The 23,446-nt window shown below is 43.8% G+C and overlaps 1 protein-coding gene across 1 annotated transcript in view; it reads left to right on the forward strand.

Annotated features, from left to right (window-relative positions):
* Positions 1–23,446, forward strand: part of PIK3CG (phosphatidylinositol-4,5-bisphosphate 3-kinase catalytic subunit gamma) — a 380,321-nt gene that overhangs the window by 230,982 nt on the left and 125,893 nt on the right. Inside the window, exon 8 of the mRNA XM_069629131.1 lies at positions 17,635–17,765. Coding sequence (XP_069485232.1) covers positions 17,635–17,765 — 131 coding nt within the window. The remainder of the gene's footprint in view (positions 1–17,634; positions 17,766–23,446) is intronic.

Raw genomic sequence — 23,446 nt, forward strand, 5'->3', positions numbered from 1 at the left:
TATAGGGCGGCGAGTTAAGGTGAGTCAGAGTTACATAGGAAATCGAAAAAATGAATTGCTAATAACTTTTGACTCGTGTGACGGATTAGGACGAAATTTGCACGTCTGGGAATCCCGAGACGGGAACGTTCAGGAAAGATTCTTTAATAAATTTAAATATTATTAAGAAAACAGCCAAAACCAGGATTGATTTGGACCAGATTTGAAACAACTTGGGAACGAACCGTTGACTTGCGATACATTTGTGGTTTGGAGTTATTTCATCGACTACTTTTGAAAATATTTGACGGTGCCCCCTTCTCTAAAATAAATAGCTATATCTACCAGGATACATTGAGAATCCGGATGCTTATAAATGAAAAAGTTGCCATCTTTTTTTTTCACCATGCGAGAGATACCCACAGTTATACCCCAGGTTATACCGCAAGTTACGGAAAATAAAACGCAGAAAAAAGCCATTTGCAGGTAATAAAACGTGCAAATGCCATCAAGCTAGAGATGGGGCAAGAGGAATTTGGGAGTTGGAGGGGCGCTAAGGAACAAGTTTGCAGCACAAGACTCAAACACTTTTTACATATCCCTGGGAATAACCTGGCAAAGTGATAGCAAGTGGTGTCAGTGTAACCAGTAAGGAACGCGGCCCTGCTGACTGCTCATTGATTCACAGCCTCCCACTGCTAGATTGCTGCTGGGAATCTGCAGCCTTAATTTCACTGAACATTTATCATGAAAATCAGCTCTACTTCTTTAATGCTGTACCCACCCCTTTGTGTCTGGCTGACTTACCTGCAGTGTTTAAATACACTACTTGAGGGCGAAGCACGCGCCAAGTGGTAGCATGTGGTGTCAGTGTCGGGTGTTGGAAAGGGGAGCTGGGAGCTGAAAACCGTGAGTAATACTCGATTCAAACTTGCTGCTGCACTGCATAACTAAAGTGATTATCAGTCTTTGGTCTTGCATTATCGTGCTATCTATACAGATTCACTTGATTTCCGCACAATTGGACTGAGAAGCCAATTATTGGCAGATGAAGATTGTGCTGGAGCTGATTCAGTCCTGTCTAAAATAAATTGATCGCTGGCCAGGGTTTGGGGGGGCTTTTGGAGATATCGTGACCGTTAGTGCTTCTGAACAGGGGTCTACAATTTGAACGCTATCTCCCATTGCTGCGGCTAATGTGGATTTATCACTTGTTTGTGTTTACAGATGCACTCCTGCTGAAATGATTAACTCTTTAGGGGCCGATGCGCATCCCATTGCAGGTGCTTTGAAATGTCACTACTCAGCACTAGTATCACACTCCAACCTGAGAATACAAACCATTACAGGGGTCAAACCCGGCGAGACTTCTACCCAATTAAGCACAGCTTTGAACCCTCTCCTTGGTATGGATGAATAGATGGCCCTGGGAATATGGTTCCCTCTAGGTCACGCCATTCACAAACTGTTTCAGCCCTTCAAACAACGGAACCCCAAGGAACTATGAATTCTACAATTGTGGCCTCCACTCCGGCTAGTTAATCAAAATGTGAAAACACTTACAGCGACGAAAGCTATTGTGGGTTTTTGCTTGCACTAACACTTCAAACTCGCCCAGAGAAGAAATGGACTTGCTAGCAATATTGAGGCAGTTAGATCTTGGGGAAAGCCGGTGCAAGGACGCTTTATGCGCAAACTTGATGCCGACTAGAGAGTTATCCAACAGAGGGATGTAAGTATTGCCCTTAACCGCCCCCATAGTACATCCCGTTGGCACGCAGAGGGTGGCCCGGCAGGCGGGGCAATAATACCTGCTGAGCATGTGGAAAATAAATAGAGGGCCTGGGATGGTAGTTCTATACCAAGTAAAGAACCAATTTTTCCACCTCCAGTCTGTCGACCACAAGTGGCTACTTACAATATAGGTTCGGAGGCATTAGCCAGTATGGAATGAGCTAATTAAACAGTTGTGCTGGGAGAATTGCCTGAAGCTAATGTAAGGAAGGCATGGTATCGAGTAGTAGACACAGACACAATGGATACAAGTTTCGAAAACCTTTATTTAGTATTTTAGTTGGATTGGTAGAATTCCTAACTGGCCCTAACTCTGAAATGGGAGTAGTCTTGACCATTAAACAAATAACAAACATGTCCAAGTGAGTCTAGTCAAAATAAAAAGGCCTATACTAAGAAAACCTAACCTTGCCCACCTGCTCAAAATGACAAATGTGTTAAGGGAATACAAAAAAAAATTGTGTGTCAAAAGAAATGTCAGAATGGCTTCAGTAGCAACACCTTCTGTAACGCTCACCTGGTATCCACGGGGATGTCACTCAGCCTGTTCTGACCTCTTACGACCTCAAACCTTTCCCTGGAGTCGACTGGAGACTGGGCATGAAACACAGGATTGGAAGACTTTAACTCCCTATTGTCTCTGTGTGCTTGAACCCCCGGGGTCCAACCCTTCCCTTTGATCCACAGCTCACCTTGTTTTCTTGGATAGTGTGCTCTCCGTCCTGCTTTCGGCGCAGGGGCGCGTTGATTGATGCGGGCTCGTTGCTGCCTAGTTACTTCACTGGCAAGAGTCCGACAGGTAAGTATAATGAGTCTTTTGAACAGTTCTCTAACTTCGTTCCTTTCCTACCTTAGATGATGGCCGGCGTCTGGGGATGGCGGTGTGCTGATGAGATGAGTAGCGCTGAAAGTGAGTGAGAGCGCGATGCGCGATGCACCCCTTTCGTATTTGTATTGAACTGAGTTCTTTTCCTGTGTCTTTTAGGTGCCGCAACGTTTTCAGCGTGGATGCCGGTTATGAAGAACAGAGCGGCTGGGATTCAGGTAAGCGTTTGAAGCTCGTACAGTATTTCAAAATAAGCAAAGATTTGCAGAATGCTTACTAATGCCTTTTTTTCTGTTCTTTTCCTTAGGAAGCGGCGTGCTGGGATGGGAATGACACCGCCGAAGATGCCCGCAGAACAGAAGGAGCGATGAATGATGGGAAGAAGCGCTGCAAGGTAAGGCTGTTCCTAACGGTGTTCTTGTTCTTGCAGGAGCTGAGCGCAGAAGAAAGATGCAGGCCTACTGGAGACCGATCTGACCACGGTGAGTGTCACGCTGCAGGTGCAGAAACACAAAGCATGTTTCTCAGCCTGGGCGTGGCTTAAATAGTCTCTGGGTATCCCAGGTGTCTCTGGGCTGAACCACACCCAAAAGACTAGACTGCACATGCAGTTCTGGGAACCGAAATATGTGGTGGCATCCATCTTGTCCCCCTCAATGCACTACAAGTCCAATCGCCAATGTTATCCTATGGGAGTGAGTGAGTCTGGTGCCACACGCGCCAAGTCTGACTCCAAGTGGGTCTTTGGAGGGATGGAGAGGCCCTTGAGGGCCATGTAGGTGATCGTGGCCTGGCTCCAGCCTGACATCTTGGAGGGCTGGGGACATGAGGGGCAGGAATCATGACACCTTCCCTATGTTCAGCCCCACTGGGTCTAAAGAGTTACTTAAAAAGGATAGGTGGATGGCACAATTCTATCAGTCCTGCACACCTTTGCTTACTGGTACAATTCAACAGTCCAGTATTGGGCTTAAATCTTCTGGTAGTTCAATCACTTCCTTAGGCTTCGTCCGCCTTGTCATCAATACTCTGTTCACATACACTTTCTCAATTCCTACAGTTCTGCATAGGCTTCCCTCTGCCGGGCTTGAGCCTGTCCATTCATCTTTTACTTTATCAGATGGTTCGGCAGAGGCTTGCATCTGCCAGGCTCGAGCCTGTCGCTTTCTCATGGGGGGGTTCTTCCCCATGTTTTATCTTAGGTATTTTTTCACTGTGGAAGACTTTCGAAACTGCAAGGATGTTATATAGACCTCTGCATGACCACTTCGACCTCTCTTTCAACAATTCTACAATTCACAATCTTCCTCATTTTGCAACACCAATGCTTTCTGGTACTTTCCTCTTGCAACACCAATGCCTCTTGTTTTCCGTCTTATCCTTTTCCCCAAAGTTCATATGCTTTGCCCTCTTGGCATATTCAGAGTTCAAATACTTTGCTTTCCTCTTATTCAAATTTCTTTCCTTATCGCGGTTACTTTCTTTCCTTTGGTTCCCACTGTAATATCTTTAAACTCTCATAACTGTTACGCTCAGCCTGGTCTCTGTGAAGGCGTTGGGGCACGCTTGCAGCCCTCCCTGAACTTGAATCCCCCCCTTCAGGCCTCCCCCTCAGTCGAAAAGCTGTGAGCGGTGGTACGTGGTAATACTGCGCCTATGTGGAGATAAGAGTGTGTGAGTGCGCCAATCTGTGATTGTTGTACCTCTCAAACCCTTCACCCCAAAGTACGGTTTCTGTGGCCCATAAAGCTCACCTGTGAATTATGGAAGATAAGCTCTCTGTCCTGCTACTTTTGGCAGGGGAGCGTCAAATGGGATCTAGTTCCTTCACTGATCCCTGATAAGGATAAATCCAGTCCAGCTGCGACTATGCTTCTCCTTATGATTGGTAAGTCTTTCTTGAGCTCTCGTGATGCTGTTCGTTCTGTTTAATGTCTTTATGTGTTGCTCCTATTTATGCTCGCAATAATGTTTCTCTTTTGTTTTCTTCCCTTAGATGGAAATGCTGCCTCAATGCAGCTGTGAGACGCTAGACGCGGCCAGATGGAACTTGGATGCCACCGCAATGTTCGACAGCAGGTAAGTGATGGTTTAAGGAAAGCGCAAAGTATGCCGAAGCGCAACCTTAAACTGACTGATTTTTCGATGTCTAACCTTGTCTTCTGTTTTTCCTTGCAGGCGCTGCTGTCGAAGATGGAGCGTGTCATGCTGCGGTGCCAAGATGAAGATTTCGGTGTTCTGGAAAGTGGAAAGATGAATACTTGGTTCGTTGAAGAGATGTACAGGTAAGAACAGCTTCCCCCAGTTGGTAAGTATGCTGGCAGTAAGCAGGATGTCCAGGAAGCAGGATTTTCAAAGGTAAGTCTGACCTCAGGCGACGGTGAGCGTTAAACTGCTTGCAAGTGCAGAATACTGCAAAGCGTCTGTCTTGAGGATTGGGGCAATTTATATAGCTGAGATCGTGGGCACGCCCATTAGGGCCGGTTTACCAGACACACCCTGCCACTCCTAGAGAGTGAGCATGTGCAAAGGCAACCCATTAGCAGCCACACCCAAGAATACACTTGGGGCTGCTTAATGGATGGAATGTTCAAGGTTAATACATCCTGATTAATGGATGGAATGTTCAAGGTTAAGGCATCTGAAGTGCTATGTCCATAATAAAAGCCTTTGGTGTTAAATAGATGTTCTTGTTTACTTTTGTTAATGAGCCTGGTGCCAAAGGCGCCAGGACAGTGGCCACTCAGGTCTCCTGTGCATGCGAGCCCTGCATGCCTGTGCCCCTGACTTCATGACCATGGCAATAACATTTCACAGAGACTTTAGAATGTGTGACTTCGTCTCGCAGGACCACTCTGTTACTTTGTATCCTTTCCTTTTATAATTCAACAATTGTCCTTTCCATTTGCGTTTTATCGGCATGCACGCAACCTTCAACTTTCAGATTATAGTTACTATTGCTTTCAACACAAACAGGACTTTTCTTGCCTTGGATAGCTCACCAGTCGTGTTAATTGGTTTTCTTTCATCTTATTCATGCAGCAGTCAAGGCAATTACCAATGCCTCGCCTGCTCCTCCCCAACTCTCCCGTTCACCCTGGAGGGTCGAGTGCCGGTTTCTGGCAACTTGAAGTTTTTTTTCCTCCGCTCACTCGGTTTCGGTCTCAGAAAGATTACTGCTTCCCGAAAGTGTGGAATCCTCACCTGGCTTTCTCTCAATCCTTGTAAATGCTGATCAGCCAGTTGGCCTGGTTCGCATCAACCCCAAAAGAGCTGTTCCTTCTCGTACCCAGACTCGCTCAAAGTGTGCCTGTGCGCGCCACCTTTTATCTGCACAGGGAATGTTAAGTGGCAGGTGTGCATTGTTAGGACTACGTGCCTGTCTCTGCCTAGCCTCATTACAGAGCCAATGCAAGTCAGTGGAGGGAATCTTTCTGACCTCATCTTCCTCAGCTCAGTACTGTTACCAGTACCTGGTGGAGAGGAGGATAAGTACTCTTTCCTAACTGAAAAGGAAATAGCAGTTTGGAACTTAACGGTGAACGACCGCAACAACTGATGCACCACTCACTGCAGGATTTGGGTAACCAAATGAGTCTGTCTGCTCCTGATATCTCAGCACTAAATATGTTGCTGAGTTCCTTCTCCACCCTCTACGACAGTTTTCACATGGAACTTAACGCACACACTCTACAGCTAATTTTCATTAAAAGCAACCTTTAACAAATACATGAGGCTGTCGTAGAATTATCTGGAACAGTGGGACAGCTACGGAAAGTGTGTTCCACCTCCATGCTCTGAATGGGAACAGAGCATTCCAGTAGACCAATCTGTCCAAGCCCTACTAAAAGACCCCTCTTGCAAACCAGTTAGGAAGAGAGGGAAGAAGGGGAAAAGGAGCAAGCAAATTAACTCAAGGAAGTTCTTACAGGGGCTCCATTTGACAGAGGACGCAGAAAATGCAACTTAAGAAAAGGTTTTACAAGCTGCCCTCTTGGGGAGGTGTGACGCCCGGGAGACTGGAGACTCAGGGAAATACATTTTCAAAATCTGATAAAGCGCAGGACTGCCCCTGAATGACCCAAAGGAGGTAGCAAGTGGCCGCCTTAACGTGGACCATCGGTCCACGGAATATCTAACTGTCATGCATGAGGTCCAATCAGATGGTGCCCAGTCCCAGTGTCGTTTTAAGATCTTTCCCATCTTTCATTTATCGACTCGTATGATAGGGAATATTGAGGTAGAGGATATAAGCGCCAAAATCATCGACAGCATGGTACAAACTAAGGAAATATGTGAGGTACCAATGCATATCCAGACCAAACAGTCCAACTTGGCCAAATCCAATGATGGAACCTCTAATCCTAAGGCCAACAGGGAAATTAGCCTGCAATGCATTGTGGAAGAAAGACGCGAGGACCCAATTAACACAGTTGCTGCAGAAACTGCAAAAACGAGAGGCATTCTAAAAAAGAACAGATCCATCTTTACTTTACCCTGTCAGTCGCTAATGGAAGCAATGTTTGAGGGCCGATGATGTTACGGCCCTTTGCCAAAAATATTGGGCTCTCGCGCTATGAGTCCAGCGAAGTCAGTGGAGAGACTAATGATCAATCCAGAGTCTGGCAGGGTAATATCTCTGTGGGCTCTTCAACTCAAAGCTTGGGGGGTGGATGTTCGCAACCCACTGACTCACAAGCAAAACATTAGAACCTGCGATTCCTGAAGTGACTTCCAGAAAACAGTTCAGAAGGGACATTGCCTCTCAGTGTAGTATCGGCAACTTTGTCAATGGAAAGGACGGCCCAAAATTTGGTACTGGTGAATCAAAAACCGGAGGGGTGAGGTTGTCCCAGTTATACTTAAAAAAGTACCTGAACCTAAGATTCTGATAGGTATCATTGATGAGGAACCCACTATGGATGTGGGGTCCCAATGTAACATTGGTAATGAAGGCATTGACAATGGTGGTCTGAGCAGCCCTCAGCGTTCAAGAGCAGCTCCCTGGAGAAGGTGACAAACTCCCAATGCAGTACACGGCTCCTTGACACCTGATGAGAAGTGCGTAAATGTTTCCCCTCCCAAACATCAAGGGGCTAGGTCCACTGTACATGATACCGGGAAGGAAAGGGAATATGAGTATTGAACACAAGATAGGAAACAGGTTCATAGACAATGTGTACCCAATGAAAGAAGTAGCGATTTTCCAACTCAATCTGCAATCACCACTGAATCAATTTGAGTGCCTAAAGAAAAGAGCAGTGGATCGATTGTTCCATCGACAAGATTTATTTTGGAAAGGTTTAAAAGTGGTCAGAATCAGGTATTAATAAACCGATCAAATGTGATAAAACTCTTGCGTGAAATACCCACGTTGTGATTACGAGACTCAAGAGACATCAAGCGGGTCTACTTTCTTCTAGATGAAAGAACAGATCTTGTCCAACTTGACTTTAAGTCAAATATAGCAGTGCAGTTGATCGTCATGGAAATGAACTCATTGCAAGCCCTCAGATATGACCGTAGAAGGGAATGTCCCAGAGACGCTATGGTGCAGGTTGAAAAGGAGCCACCTAGGATGGGTCCATTCCAGCTGGGATCACGTCCTCCAGTGAAAATAACCTGTTTGACTAATGACAAGGGTGGGAGGAGGGTGGAATTTATCTTCCCAATTATGTACAAAACTAAGCACGATCAAGCTCTTTCAAGAAGCTAGGAGAGGATGGGGCAGCGATTTAGTCTGCTCCACCAAGCTGGGTAACCTAGAGATACTAAGTTGGGAATTCTCACAGTTTCAGCAGCTTCCTGGGTAGCACAGACAGGCAAAAGGTTGTCCAGCTGTATACCATCATTTTTCTACAGGAGGTTTGGTTGTTTCTATCTTTAGTCATTGACGGCTTCACTGTATTTCAATAAATGGCATCAGAAATCTCTGTGGGAAGCCCCTACGGTTGCCTTGTAATAATGGTTAAGAATTCTATCCTAATAGAGTCACAGGTCATTGGGGACACAACTTAAGGCCTTATGGCAAAAAGGGTCAAACTGAAGGGATTTCTCCAGTTAAAGTGTTACTTAACATCTACAATAGTCCATGCTGCAATGAGGCTGATAGCATGTTGGTTAAATGCAGTGACATATGTGAAACTTTTTTACGTGAAAGGCGAGGTATCCACATCATGTTGGCTGTGTATTTATATGCAGATTGCTTCTCTGCTTCACATAATGTTTGTGGAAAGCTAGATCTCAGTTCTAGATCTCTTGTTGATGGAGGAAAGTGGGTTGACTTCTTACAAACATGGAATTTGAGAATTGTGAATGGGTCCACAATGGGGGATGTTCCATCTAGACCAACTTGGAGATCGGCGGTGAAGTCAGCTTGCCTGGACTATGTTGCACTCTCAGTAGCCTTGTATGATTTTTGTGTGGGTATGAGGATTCTCGATAATGATCTGAGCGATCACTCACAGTTAACAATTAGAATGAAATATAATGGTTCAGCCATATGAAGGTACTGGTTTAGCAGATTGATGATGTAAACGAACGGTAATAGAATTTTAAGATCCATGGAAAATATAAGTGAATACAATAGTCAAATACAAAACACCTAATTGGAGCAAAAAAGTAGCATACATTGCTCCAGGTTCTTTCCATGCTTTTCATGACAAATTTAAACATATGCCTAATGGTAATAAGAAAGGTAAAACATCTTAGATCTCACTCTTTCTATGTAACAATTCAAAATAAAAAGAAGGAGTTGAGAAGAGACATACTGGCTTCACGAAAGCGAGGCGATAACTGGGAGCTGTATCAGCTTAAACAACTGAGACAAAGATTCAAGAATTGTTTTGGGAGCTACAAATTCAATTTATCCAAGATACTTCAGATCCTAACCAAGAAAGTCTCCAGAAATGTATTTGATCTAATAAATGTCTTGAATAAAACCCAAGACTCTGAGCAAAGTAACCCAATTGTTGAGGGTGAGTGGGTGAGGCACTTCCAGAACATATATAGACCACCAGTTAGAGATATCCTGAGCCCCAATGTTGAAATTGAGTGGGATTTGAATGTGTCCATTGAACTGATTGATAGCCTAATTAAGAAAGCCCCCAGTTCAAGGGCTGCAGGCCCTAACAGTCTGTCTAACGCCCTCCTAAAATTGTATCCAGGGATATGGTCTAAGATCCTGTTCATTCTGTTTAGTTCAGTGCTGAGACAGGGAGTGATACTGACTTCCTTGCGAATCGCTGTCAACGTGCCCATCTCCCTTCTAGACAGCAAAAGTAAGATGTTTGCAGGAGTGGTCCTTTGTGATCTGGTGAATTGGGCCACCCAGTCGGGCCACCTGCAGAAGTACCAGACTGGCTTTTGTAGGGGGCTAGGCACAGAATTAAATGGGCTGGTAGTGAGCTGGATAAGCAAGGAATCACTGAGGCCTGGAAACTTGCCACTATACATGGCCACCATAGACTACACGCAAGCTTTTTATTGTGTTAACCGCAATCTTCTATGGAGTAAATTGAGGGATTAGCAAATTCCGGGGGCCCCATTTATTTATCTTGATTCACCTCCATGAGTGTACACTCCTACAGTTGAGGTTGAATGGACAGGGTGCTCTGACGGTGGTCTTTTATTCTAGAAGTGTGTATTAGCTCCTTGTCTCTTCAACCTCTTACTATCAGACCTGGGAGATTTCCTCTCAGGATCCTTATTTACTCCACCTAGGACCTCTTCTGTGACGGTCTCATACTTAACACATGCAGACAACATTATTCTCATGGATAGGACCAAGGTGGGCCTTCAAAGACAACGAAATGCCATTGGGGCATACTCCATATTGAATGAACTATGCATCAACACTAAGAAAACGAACGTCATCAGATGTACAGCTAATAAAGAAAGCAAAATAGGCTGTGGCCACTGTGCATGGCCAAAGGCCATGAGCAGTGATGCTGAAAAATGTACATTTCGACACGGCCAAAGCCCAGGCCTTGGCCACTAGCCATGGCCTGAGTCCATGGACAGTGGTGGAGAAAATGTTACAGTGGGTACAGCAGAAGGCCATGGGCTGTGGCGCCGAAAAATATACAGTGGGCATGAAAAAAAACTATCTTATAACAAAACCCTTGAAATGAAAGGAAAATACTTTAGTTGAAGTGCAGTTAAGGTGAGTAAACTTAACGCAACAAAACCCTTGAAATTCAGCGCATTGGCCAACTCAGGACCAACTTAACTCAGCAAATTCCAGTTGCAAAGCCCAAGATTACATATATATATTATAAGAAAAGTAATTTACAATGCCATACGAAATTACATTATGGGGGATATGGCATCATGAGGGAGATCAATGGGAGCGTGTGAGTTAAGCCAGTCCTGAGTTTCCCAATGCGCTACATTTCAAAGGTTTTGTTTTGTTAAGTTTACTCACCTCAATATATTGCCCTATATTTAAGGTGAAACCATTGTACATATACTTTTGACAACATTATTTTGCTAATAACTTTGGACTTGATTGGTGGATTTGGGTGAATCTCCCCCCAACCCGTCCAACTGGGAACTTTGGGAAAGATTTATTAAAAAATGAAAACGTTATTAAGAAAACAAAAAAACACTGTTTTCGGCCTACTCCCATTTTTTTCCAATAGAGAAAAAGTGCATTTGTGGGAAGCTGTAGCGCGAAAAACCCTGGGGGGATTTGGACCAAATAAGAAACAACTTGGGGACAAACCGTTGACTTATTTTCCTTGACTGGTCTGGGGTAAATCCATACAGAAGTTTTAAAAATATTCGACAGACAAGGGGGTGCCACAAGGTGCCCATGGTGCTTTGCAGCAGAGAGACTTTAAGAAATGAAATGCTGCAATGTTTTCCCAGAATTCTATTACTAATACAATTTGACTTGCTAGGTGGATTTGGATGACATTTAAAAAAAAGTTTGCTAGGTGCCCACCCCCTGAACTGGACATTTTGGGAACAAGAGGCTGAAGGAGCAACAGTGCAAGAGGGGGATGGAGCAATTGCACAAGAGGGAAGGAGCGCCAACGCAAAAGCACAAGGGGGAGGAAGAGTGACAGTGCAATAGGGGGAAGGAGTGACAGTGCAATGGGAAAGGAGCAACAACACATGGTGTCATGATCCGTGACCCAAAACCCCACTGGCATGGTCACATGCCAAGTAGGGTTAGGACTCAGGGTTCACTTGGGGCCCCAAGGGCCTTGCATTATCATCATGGACTCTCCTGGAGTCAGTCCTGGCGCCTTTGGTGCCAGGCTCATGTTCAGGTGTCTTGAAAGGACTACTTTTTCCTTGGAGGCCTGCAGCCAACATGGAGGCACCCACACAGTCAAATTCTTAGAACCAGACGGTGCGGTGCAGTGTTTTGGGTGTGGCAGCCCAGAAAGACCATTGCGACCTGAAAAGGAATAAAGAATACAGGTTAGCAAGAAAAGACATTACAGCGCCACACTTCGCGCTTAACCTACCATCCATCATACGCTCCTGCGTCCATTATCCTGGCAGGAGCCTGATCCAAGCAGCGCATCCACCGAACCTCCGTGCATTTAAGGGGGAATAAATAAAGAAAAGACATTAGTAGCAAGAAAGGAAAGCAAGGACATTTTAAGACTGCTATAACCAGATTTACCTCCTTAGAGACACTTGAATGGGTTAGCACCAGTGAAGTTAACTCAGTCGCTCTAACCCGCAGAAAACTACGCGCCCCTGCACAGAAGGCAGGACGGAGAACACGCCAGACATCACAAGGTGAGGAGTGGGCCATCAGATCGAGTCCAGGGGGCTGGTGGGAGGAAACGAAATCTGTTCCTAAATCCAATCCTCCTGTGTTTTCAGGCCCGACCTCCATAGAAGGCACCGTCCGGAATCGGGAAGGTTCCAGGGTGAATCCAGCAAGCAGGGCATAAGGGCATCCCCGTGGATACCAGGTGAGCGTAACACATGGGGGAAAGAGCATCAGCACACAAGGGAACGGAGCACCAGTGCATAGGGGAAGGAGTGACAGTGCAAAAGGGACCGAGCGACAGTGTAAAAGGGATGGAGTGACAGTGTGAGGGGTGAGGAGGGGCAGTGCAAGCGAGGGAGGAGGGACAGCGCAAAGGAGGTGGAGGGACAGCTCAAAGGTGAAAGGAGGGAAGCACAAGGAGGGAGAAGAGACAGCACAAGGGGGGAAAGGAGCAACAGCGCACGTGGGGAGTACATTTGTTGGTTATAGGTATGATTGCAGCCAGGGATGTCATTTCACCAAAATGTCAGGGGTAGCGGAAGTGACATCACATGACCCTTGACCCCCTGATGACATCACAGGAAGTGATGTCATTTGACCCCACCCCGAAGATATCTCGCGTGAAGCGATGGAACACGGCCTTTCATCCGTTGACAAAACAGAAAGTGGCATCATATAGCATTTTACACTACGAAAAATATGGTTAAGATATCACTATAATGTGATGTACATTTCATACAAGAATGGATCGCCATATGTATCAGTGTGTATAGGCCCATATTACCAAATTACTGTGAATGCAAGCAGAGGTCCATGACCAAATGATAATGATGTGTTATTATATAGCACTTACGCTTAAGCGCTTTATATAGTAAAAATATACACCCAATATCACCCAACCTGTGTTGGTCCTCATTTATCGACCTCAGAAGGATGAAAGGCGGAGTTGAGGCGTTTCAGAACAGGCTAAATCAGTGACTCACCCCCTGAAGTATGCCTGAAATAAACCTTTAATGAGTCTAGGAATTATTGTATAGAATTCCAGAAAGACACATTATTTGGTATTCCTATTCTTTCTTATTTAGGGTCATTGCTGAAAGCGTTAGACTTATGGCACTCCTGTTCTTTTTTTTTTTTGTAAGGGGCCTGAACAAGAAAGCCAGCCACTCCAGAAGTAAAGAGCCACGTGGTGCTGCTGGCCACAGCCCAGGAGCTTGCATTACCAAAAAGAAAAATACTTTTTTAAGTTTTTTTTTAAAGGTTGCAAGGGTGACCACAGAGGTCGCAAAGGAGACCTCAGAGGTCGCAGTTGCTACCTCTGGTGACCCCTAAATGATGTCCCTGATAGCAGTCTGGTCAGAGATGTGCTATTTTATGGTTTTACTCTCAATGGGGCTAATTTTTGGCCCGGTGCAGATGTCCTCAAAAGAAATCTGAGATTTCTTCATAGTCATAGCTGAATAAATTCTGATACCCTTTTTCGCACGTTTTATGCAGTTGCACAAGCCGTAGGACAAAGGGCATTTTTACCCCAAATTCAGAAAAGGGATGTGCTTTGAAATGCACATAAATCATGTTTTGATCTGGAACAGGGGTCATTCATGACCCCGTGAAGCTATTTCTAATTTCTATCCCTCCAACAGAGATAGAAATGCTTGAACATTGTACACAACATACTCAGAGCACAAACGTTCTTCCAACAATGAAAACGTAAGGCAGATATTCGTTTGTTCCTTCATTTGTTTATTTCTAAATACAATTCCATAAAACATGCACAGAAACAGTTCATACAAAACAATGTATACATGTAATACATACAACCAAACAATTGTAATAAAATCTTAAAATTTACAAATGTTCTGACTCATACAGTAACAATCCTACTCCTTATTATTAATACCTGCCTAAGGAAGAATACCAATGCCCAGCCTATTAGCATTGTATCTGCTCTCAGTAAATTATACAGGGCCTGGCGACACTGTGTAAAAACCTGAACTTCTCACCAAGGTAATATGGTCCTGTAAACATGGAGGCGAGCACGAGTGATAAGACAACTATCTTTTAACAAGTTTTTCCAGACAAGATATTACTGCATTCCATTTGTGGCAAGCATTACATAATAAACGGTTTCTAAGGTTCCAAGCTCTCATATTGCTCATAAAATCAAGTTTGACCTGATTGGATATAGCCACCCTTGATGGTAGATCTAAGAACCTGAGCAAAGAGAACATTAATTCAGCATTCATTTCCATTACGCACTTCTTAATATTCTTAAACCATGGAATGGTTAGGGTCCAGGTTTGCTCAAAAGGTTGGCCCTGATGCCGGCGGGCTGTCCGACCGCTTTAAAAATGCAAATAAATAATAATTTAGGGTATCTTTTGGATTTGACCAAAGACAAATCCAGTGGAGAGCCGGCTCTATCCTCAGATTGTGCTCCAAATGATGAATGCCTAATTCTAAATGAGCAGCATAGTTCGGAGCGGACTGTTGAAGGCCCAACAATTTTTAATAGATTATCGGTATCATTTCCAATGGTTGTGAGTGATGCATCCTTGTGAATATAGCAATACCGCCCATGGTTTGTTTCATTTTGAGCAATTGCTTGTCAATATGGGGGCCACCTGTTAGGGTTGTTGAGGACCTAATTCCCAGGTAGTTGAATTCTAACACTTGAGGCATAGGAAAAAGGTTGCTGCGCACCTGGGGTAGTTGACAGTGTCTCCTTTTTAATGAGCAAACCAATATTGCAGACTCATTAGTGTTTACTTGAAGGTCTAATTGATTCATAAAAGTACTATACTCATTAATAAGGCACACCAGGGCTTGCGGTGTCTGCACAATGAGCGCACAATCATCTGCATATGCCAGAACTGGTAAGCTGGGCCAAAACAGACCCTTGAGGTACTCCTCAGTCAATATTAATATAGAGAGTACAGTGGCCATTTTCTCCTGTTCAGACACATGCTTTGGTATCAAGATGTATGGGTCTCAGAACATTTAGACAGTTCGGAGACCTGAGCACTAGCCAGAGTTTAGATTGATTAACTTTGTCGAAAGCTTTGCTTGGGACCATGAAGGCCAGGTACAGAGACTTTTTTTTTTAAATATACAAATAGTGAGCAATTATTAGACAGTGATTAAGGAAGTGTTCGCCCGTTCCATAGTCCCAGACGGAAGCCCAGCTGTATTTCTGCTAAAATATTATTTTCTCTCACCCAAAACTCAAATTTGTGTAACAACACCCTTCCAAATATTTTGACGGTAATACAGGGAATATTATAGCTGATTTCCAAGATTCCGGTATCTTGCCTGATTTAATTATCGAATTAAAAATAATCGTAAGAGTAGGTGCCTTGAATTTCGTCCTGTCTTGAAAAAGATCAGCCAGGATGCCATTGGACCAGGAGAGCGATTGTGAGCCTGTTTGGCAATAGCAGCTTTTACCTCTAGTATTGTACATTCATCATCAACCTGAATCATTGGATGGTTGTCCCTTCGGGCAATTTCAAATGATGGTTCAACTTCAGAGGTGGTAACGATTTCCTTGTACAGTATTGAGAAGTGGTCCACCCACGCCTGGTTCTGTACATTACCCTCAATACCAGTAAAACTCCGGTTTTAGCGGGGACCCTTTGTTACAAGGTCCCAGAACGTTTTTGAGTTGTTTGCGGCACATGCCTCTAAGACCTCCTCCCACACAAAACGGTATTTTTCCAATTTACACCAGGCTACAGCCTTTTTGTATTTTTCCCGTGCCGTGATTACTTAGGATTTGGCTGGGGTGGCTCTTTTAAGAATGCCCAAAACATTAAATTTAAACAGCTGACATTATTTGCTGAACCATCCCTTCTGTTTGTTTTTAGAGTACTGTGCAGTACGAGAATGGAACAACTTTGAAATATTTGTTGTTAGCGAATCAAATAGGAGTACATTTCCCAATATATGAAAACCCTGGGATCTGAGCATTACAAGCATTATTTTTTGTTATCATACACACCCCACGGTGTGTGTATGATAACATAGAGAGCTCTGCATAAGAAATCTCAGATTACTTATGCGGACCTCTTTATGGCATTATTTATCGGAGAGGTGCAGTACCACTGACAACAGTGCCCCTGAGGCCTCCGGGTGTGTCGGCGCATTATAAGCAACAAAGTAAAGTAACATACTAAGATCCTCTGAGATTTCTTATAAGGATCTCTATATGTTGTCAGGGGTATGGCACCGCTCCAAAAAAAATTATACTTGCATTACGTTGCATCCCGAACATTATTTTTTGGAGAGGTGCAGTACCTCTAACAACAAACAAGAGTCCCTAATACGAAATCTCGATTTCTTATGAGGACCTGAGAATGGCATTATTTTTTGAAGAGGTGCTGTACCACTGACAACCTATAGAGGTCTTCTCAGATTTCTTATGAGGACCTCTGTATGTTGTCATAGCTACTGCACCACTACAAAAAATAAGGCCAGAAAGGGAAATCTGCCTGTAGCCCAATGGGGCCAGAGAAGTATCCCAAATATAGCCCAACTCCATCAGACTCTGAAACACAGCCTCTACTTTGAAATTAACACACACGTGACATGCTAGAGTACTCCAGATTGGGAGAGAATTAGTTAAACAAGGTATTATTGGATTACATTGGCTTATGAAAACAAGAAATAACGTTTAGTGCGTTGCCGAATTATGACGCAGCATTCCCAGTTGGCATACCAACCACAAAGTCAGCTTTCTGGCCCCCTTTTAGTCTGTCACTCTTCTCTGTAGCAATGGTGTGCCACTAAAATGCACCAAATCCAGAAATGTGTTTTTAAGGCTTAACAGTACTCCAGCAATGATGGACAAAGTAATATGGAAATGGAAAGGGAATTTCACACTTGGGGAGCAGCTGCCGAAAAGGATTGGATAGGGAACCTATGCTTGACGAAAATAGGGAATTTTAGATTTACATAATTCTAAATTTCCCATAGTTCTAAGCTTAGCCTGCCTGAGCCCACTAGAGATATACAGCATGGCCGTCAAATGAACATTTAAGGTTAATCTCATGATGAGGGGCTATGACCATATCTGAGCATGCTTTGGAGATATATTGGAATAGCCGCAGCAAGCACTAAGTTCATTTTAGAAAAGGCTTTTCCTCTCTGCATGTAGGAATATCTCAAAGATGTTTAACGGCTCAACCTATTTCAAATGACTTCTGTTATATTCTGTTTGCCTACAGACTTGCGGTCCTTCTGTTTAATGTAATGATTGTGGTATGTTGCTTTCGAATAATGTGCCTGCTTTGCTTTGTAGGAATGATTGAGATAGTAAAGGATGCCACAACCATTGCCCAAATACAGCAGAGCACAGTGGGCAACACCGGAGCCTTCAAGGACGAGGTGCTGAATCAGTGGCTGAAAGAGAAGTGCCCAATTGAAGAGAAGGTGCCCTTCAACTCAATATTTTGTAGAACAATTGAAAAGTATTGGCTCGTCCACATATATACAGTATTTGGTAAACATTGGGGCGCTTATTAAAGACATGCTATTTGAGATACTTTACAATGCTTTACAAAAACAACCAACTACAAAGTCAACATCTGATTTGAATATGCATTTGATAAGTGGAGCAAAAAAAAATATTTTTTAATACATAGCTGCTCTAAAATACACAAGCTTTAGTGTAATATAGAAATATGTACTTTGCAAATACTTAAAATGCTCTTCTGCTTTGGATAAGTGTAATATAACCTTTGCAGTTGTGTTCCATATTTTGTCTTTGCGTGGCGTGTGATGGCAGTTGACAGGGACACATGACGCTATCATGGCATCAGGAATGTCAGTTCACCAAAGTGACTGGGGTAACTGAAGTTATATCACATGGCAGATGACATCGCAGGAAGAGACATCACATGACCTTGACGACATCACATGAAGATGCCATATGACCAAAACATCGCAGAAAATGACATTGAAAATAAAGAAAAGTACAATAAGTGTAATACAATTAAAAAACACTACGACAGTTGACAAAAAGGATATTTTAGTTTTCGCCCATATTTGAGCCATGATGCAGTTCCAATATGTAATGGATGCAGCGATGATATTTGGGGGGTGACCCAGCAGAACCATCAGAGAACAGGAGGATTTGTTTAATGCCAGAACTGCCTCATATGGCCAGTCACTACCATCTTACATGTGTTAAAGCCTCACATGCCAGGTGTTAAGAGGGATTTCTGAACTCTGACCTGGAGGGGCAGAGGTTCGGAAGGCCAACCTAGTTTCTTGGAACAGGGTAACCTCTGGACAAGCCAGACCAATCAGGGTAGCTATGGCAGGCGGTCAAGGCTAGGGGCCTCATCACGAGTTGGGCGTTAACGCCGGCGCTAATAGCGCTGGCGCTATCTGCCCTCCTGTCCACCTGTCCGACCATGGCAGAGCGTTCCATCATCCCTAATTAGTCACGCGATTATCTGATATCCCACACAACAATTTTTCAGGTTCTCAAGCGAGACTGAACCTAGCCGTCATATCTGACGTGTCACTGGGAATGGCCACACCTTGAATAATTGAAGAGCCCGATGGTATTATATGATTCATGCAAACCAATCGTGACTTGTGAGGCCTAAGCCGCGTCATATCAGTAAACAAGGATGCAGTGCTGCCCTTTTCAGGACAAGCTGTACGCTTAGTGCTCATAAGAAAACATAAAGATTGCAGGCCCATCCTTTTTGTGCTTACAAACACAATGCTTACTATTTTTGCTTTCTCATTTTAGTCCAGTTCTAACTATTATATTTATTAGAAGGATTCTGTCTCTATTCATCTGGTCACTTCCCTGAACCTTTATTTTCTGTCGCCGCCTGCATAAAGCACTTCTAAGTGAAGAGGAAATAATGTACTGTTATCATGCTCTAATCATGGATAATGAATGTTGCAATATCCCCAATGGGCTCATCATTTGGCTTCTCATCTGCTGTTGTCATCTCAATATTCTCTGCCACATGGGTAGCGTTCACTCTGTGCATGTTGCTTTCCCATGGCTTCTTCAGAAGGTGCACCAAGGGTGAGCAAAGCAGTTGTTTTGGCTACTATGAAATCTATATGTATTATTTACAAATAGGGTTTAGACTGGACAAATACTTGGGTGATTTGGATTATTTGCGCCTAAAAAACGGGATTTGTGCGCCATTCTGCCCACAAATCCCCATTTGTTAAACAGGGATTTGCGGGCAGAATGGCGCACAAATCCCGTTTTTTTCTGCGCAAATAATCCATGAATCAGGGTTTTGCAACACAATAAGTGGCCATTATTTGTGCTGACATAGCGTTCTTTTCAGCTTCATGCATTACTTGCAAAAACCTATATTTTCTTATTGATGTCTTAAACGAGAGATTAATTCTTGTTGCATACTGTCACTCTGTTGCTCTGTTTCAGAATTTGTAATTCTTTTAGGGGTTGTGCTGTTTTTAGCTTAATTTAGTTTTTTCGCTATTGTATTTATCAGGCAGTTGCTGACTGATTTACCTAGGGCAAAAGGGATGGTTTGAAAACCCACTTTCGACTGAGTTTAAACTCTGCTGGCACTAGCGACTACATCTCCCATCTTTCCCAGCGTATTTCATTACATTTCCAGGCATGTACGGTTTGCGCCCTATTTAAGGCCTGGGCTGTCTAGGTGCTTGCTAGATTAACTCCCGTTGCACAGCGTAACTCTGTTGCTTTGTTTTAGAATTTGTAATTTTTTAGGGATTGTACTGCTTTAAGCTTAATTTCGTTTTTTAGCTATTGTATTTATTAGGCAGTTGCTGACTGATTTACCTAGGCGTAAAGGGATTGTTTGAAAACCCACTATTGACTGATTTTAAACTCTGCTAGTACTAGGGACTACATCTCCCATCTTTCCCGGAATATTTCTAACTTGCGAGACAGCATTAGCTCAAATTTCTTCTTGAAGCCATAAAAAAGAAGAAGGGAGACACTCTGCCTAAAACTCCTATTGATCCCCTTGACTATTTGGGAGACATAACCATAGAAAATTACGAAAACATCACCTCACAAATTGCCCCCATGCAAATACTACATGCCCATGCCCTACTGGACCTTCAGACCAAAATGATGGGTGTAATGGATAAAGGCAAATCAGGGCTACTAATCTTGCTGGACCGCTCGGCAGCTTTGATCTGTTAGATCACCAGAAGCTGCGAGAGGCCCTAGAGAAGTCAGGCAACTGTTAACCGGATGCCATTGAATGGATAGCTTCTTTCCTGGGAAATAGGAGCTCCAGAATCCAATGGAGTGACCACACATCGGCCTCTCAGCAGTTAGATTGCGGAGTCCATCAAGGAGCCAGATTTTCACCACTGATATTTAACATCCATATGCGCTGTCTCTGCACCCTTCTGACCAAATTGGGCATATTCTTTTCGAACTTCGCAGATGATACACAATTGGTATTAGATCTAACCGGCTGCCACACCACGGACAATGATAGGCTCAATTCAGTCTATAACTCCATTGAGGCCTGGATGAAATCCAACTGGATGTCCCTCAATGGAGGGAAAACTGAACTTATGGTTTTCGGATCCCCTCAAGCAAGAGCAAAACTAGATCCAACATATGCAAACTTTAACATTAAAGACTCACCAGTGAGGGTCTCAGAAAAAGTAAAGACTCTAGAGGTATACCTGCAGGCCTCTCTGGGAGCAGAAGCACAGGTGGCATATCTTAAAAAGACATGTCAATACCATCAAAGACTGTTAAAACAAATAAATCCCCACCTGAGTCAACAAAACAGCTCCAATATCGCTAGACAGGGGAGTTGCTAGGTCTGGAAAAGACCCGGGGCTACGCTGATGTCGGAACTGTTGGGACTGGTGGCTAGCTTGTCTTTTGGCTGTAGCTCCTGAGATTCTATCCGGGGCTACAACCAAAAGATCAGGGGCTATAGCCCCCTTAGCCCCCCCCCCCTAGCAATGCCCCTGTCGCTAGAGCCATCATATTATCCAGACTAGATTAAACTCCCTAATGCTAGGTGCCACCAAAAAATGCCTTAAGCAATGCCAAGTCATCTAAAATAATGCTATAAGAACAATCACGGGCAAATCCAATAGAGACCACATCTTTGAAGAAAGAAAAGCTCTCCACTGGCTCTCCATCGAGGATCGTATCTCTTTCAAGTCCATGTCTCTTGTCCACCATTGTCCCTATGGCTCTGCCCCGGACTACCTCAAAAAACAAATTAGACCTTACGTGCCCAACCGAACATTAAGATCAGGAAACAAAGGGTTGATCCAAACTGGAAAAGCAAACAAATCCAATGGCTTGGGCCGAGCCTTCCCCAGCCTAGCCACGACTAAATGGAACAGACTCCCACTTGATCTTCGACTTGAGCCCAACTATCTGATATTCAGAAAAAACCTGAAAACGGTACTGTTTAAGTAACCACCCCGACCCACCGCCGACCAGTTACTGACCGATATGTCCCGCTTGTCCTGTCATCTTATGTTGTCCTGTGTCTTTTGTTAGCGCCCTTATGCCCACGGGCTGCGGCACTCTATAAATAGATAAATAAATAAATATATCCAACTACACTGACTAAGGAACAGCCTCTCGTATAAAACTCTGGACTTCCATGTAGAAGCCTTACAAAGTCGGTAAATGGTGCTGCTGTCTGTGGCTGTCCAGGGAGGACTATCCACATAGGAAGTGGCCTGGCCATTGCTTGGCCTGCTTATCAGCTCCTGGCTGGGACTTTTTACATCTCCCTGAACATGGTTGGACGATAGTGCAGCTCCTGCCTTCTTCATCCTACCAAGCCCACTGCTGACTTTACTTTCCTTTTGCCGTCCTATCATTCATTTGGGGCTGGGTTATACCATTGTGAGGACTTTCTGATACTTTCACACACTCCTTTCGACACATCTTTTTACTTTTTTTCTCTCTACTCAGTCAACATGCCTAAAGCTATCGCAGTTCATATCTCCTCCCGTACCCGGTTCTTCTATTCAGACTGGTGACATTTTGAATTTTTCTTTTCTGCCTATGGCCAACAGCTGTAATCCTTTAATTTGATTGCTTTCCTTAATAATCGCTCTATCTGTAACAAGACACATTCTGTACTATACCTCTTTCTCCGTCTCAATTTACAGTTTCTACATCGAACTGAAATATGACTCTCCTCTAATGCTGCTTCATGTGCTGTTCTGACTACTTCTCCTGCTCGCTTTTCTCACTCTCCACGCATGATAGACCTAGGTTTATCTGGCATTCTTTTCCGTTGTTCTTGGCATCGCTTGCCCCAAAATTCGGATTTACCATCATTCCTGTCATTTGAGTATCATTTTTGTTCCCTTCGTTCACATCCTTGAAACTTCCTTAAGTGTACCATCCTCCTGGATCCCTCTCTTCCTTTTGTGATGACATTGATGCATTACTCCACCACCTTCTACTTACTAATGCTCCTTTTATTTTGCTTAGTGACTTAAATCTGCATCTTTCTTCTGTTCACAAATCATCTGCATTCCTCTCACTAATGGATTCTTATCATTTGTCCCACATCCTTCCCACAGCACAGGCTCCTCTCTTGATATAATTTGCTCTTCCCATCTTTCCTTTTCTTCGGTACAGTCTACTTGTCAGAGTTCCAGTAGAGACAATGAAAACGTCCATTTACCACCAGACTTGAATGGCACCAAGGCGGTGGGTGATAGGCAACCAGCATAGTGGTGCTTGTTCGGACTGTCAATAGAGACAGAACGCCAGATAAAAGGACCTAACGGAGGAACCAAGAGGGAAAAGGAAAATCCAGAAAAACCTTCTCTGTACTTCACGTTCAATAGGCAATCAGTCCCAGATGAAGGATGGTCGATTTCCACTCTGTGGTAAAACAAAAAGACAAATTATACAGTTAATGACTGCAGGAAGTAGGTAACAGTATGGAAAATGCCAAGCTGAGACAGAACAGCAACACAGGAACACAGAAGGCAGGAGGAACAAACAGAAATGTTCAGGAAAAAATGGAAGCAGGAAGGAGCGGAGGAAAGGAACAACTGGGAACAATTCACAAGCGCTGGTACTCACAGAGTTGAGACGCTTTTGTTTGCTGGTTCTTTCTCTGATATGT

Source organism: Ambystoma mexicanum, chromosome 12, assembly GCF_040938575.1.
Source record: "Ambystoma mexicanum isolate Mex_15411 chromosome 12, UKY_AmexF1_1, whole genome shotgun sequence".
NCBI lineage: Eukaryota > Metazoa > Chordata > Amphibia > Caudata > Ambystomatidae > Ambystoma > Ambystoma mexicanum.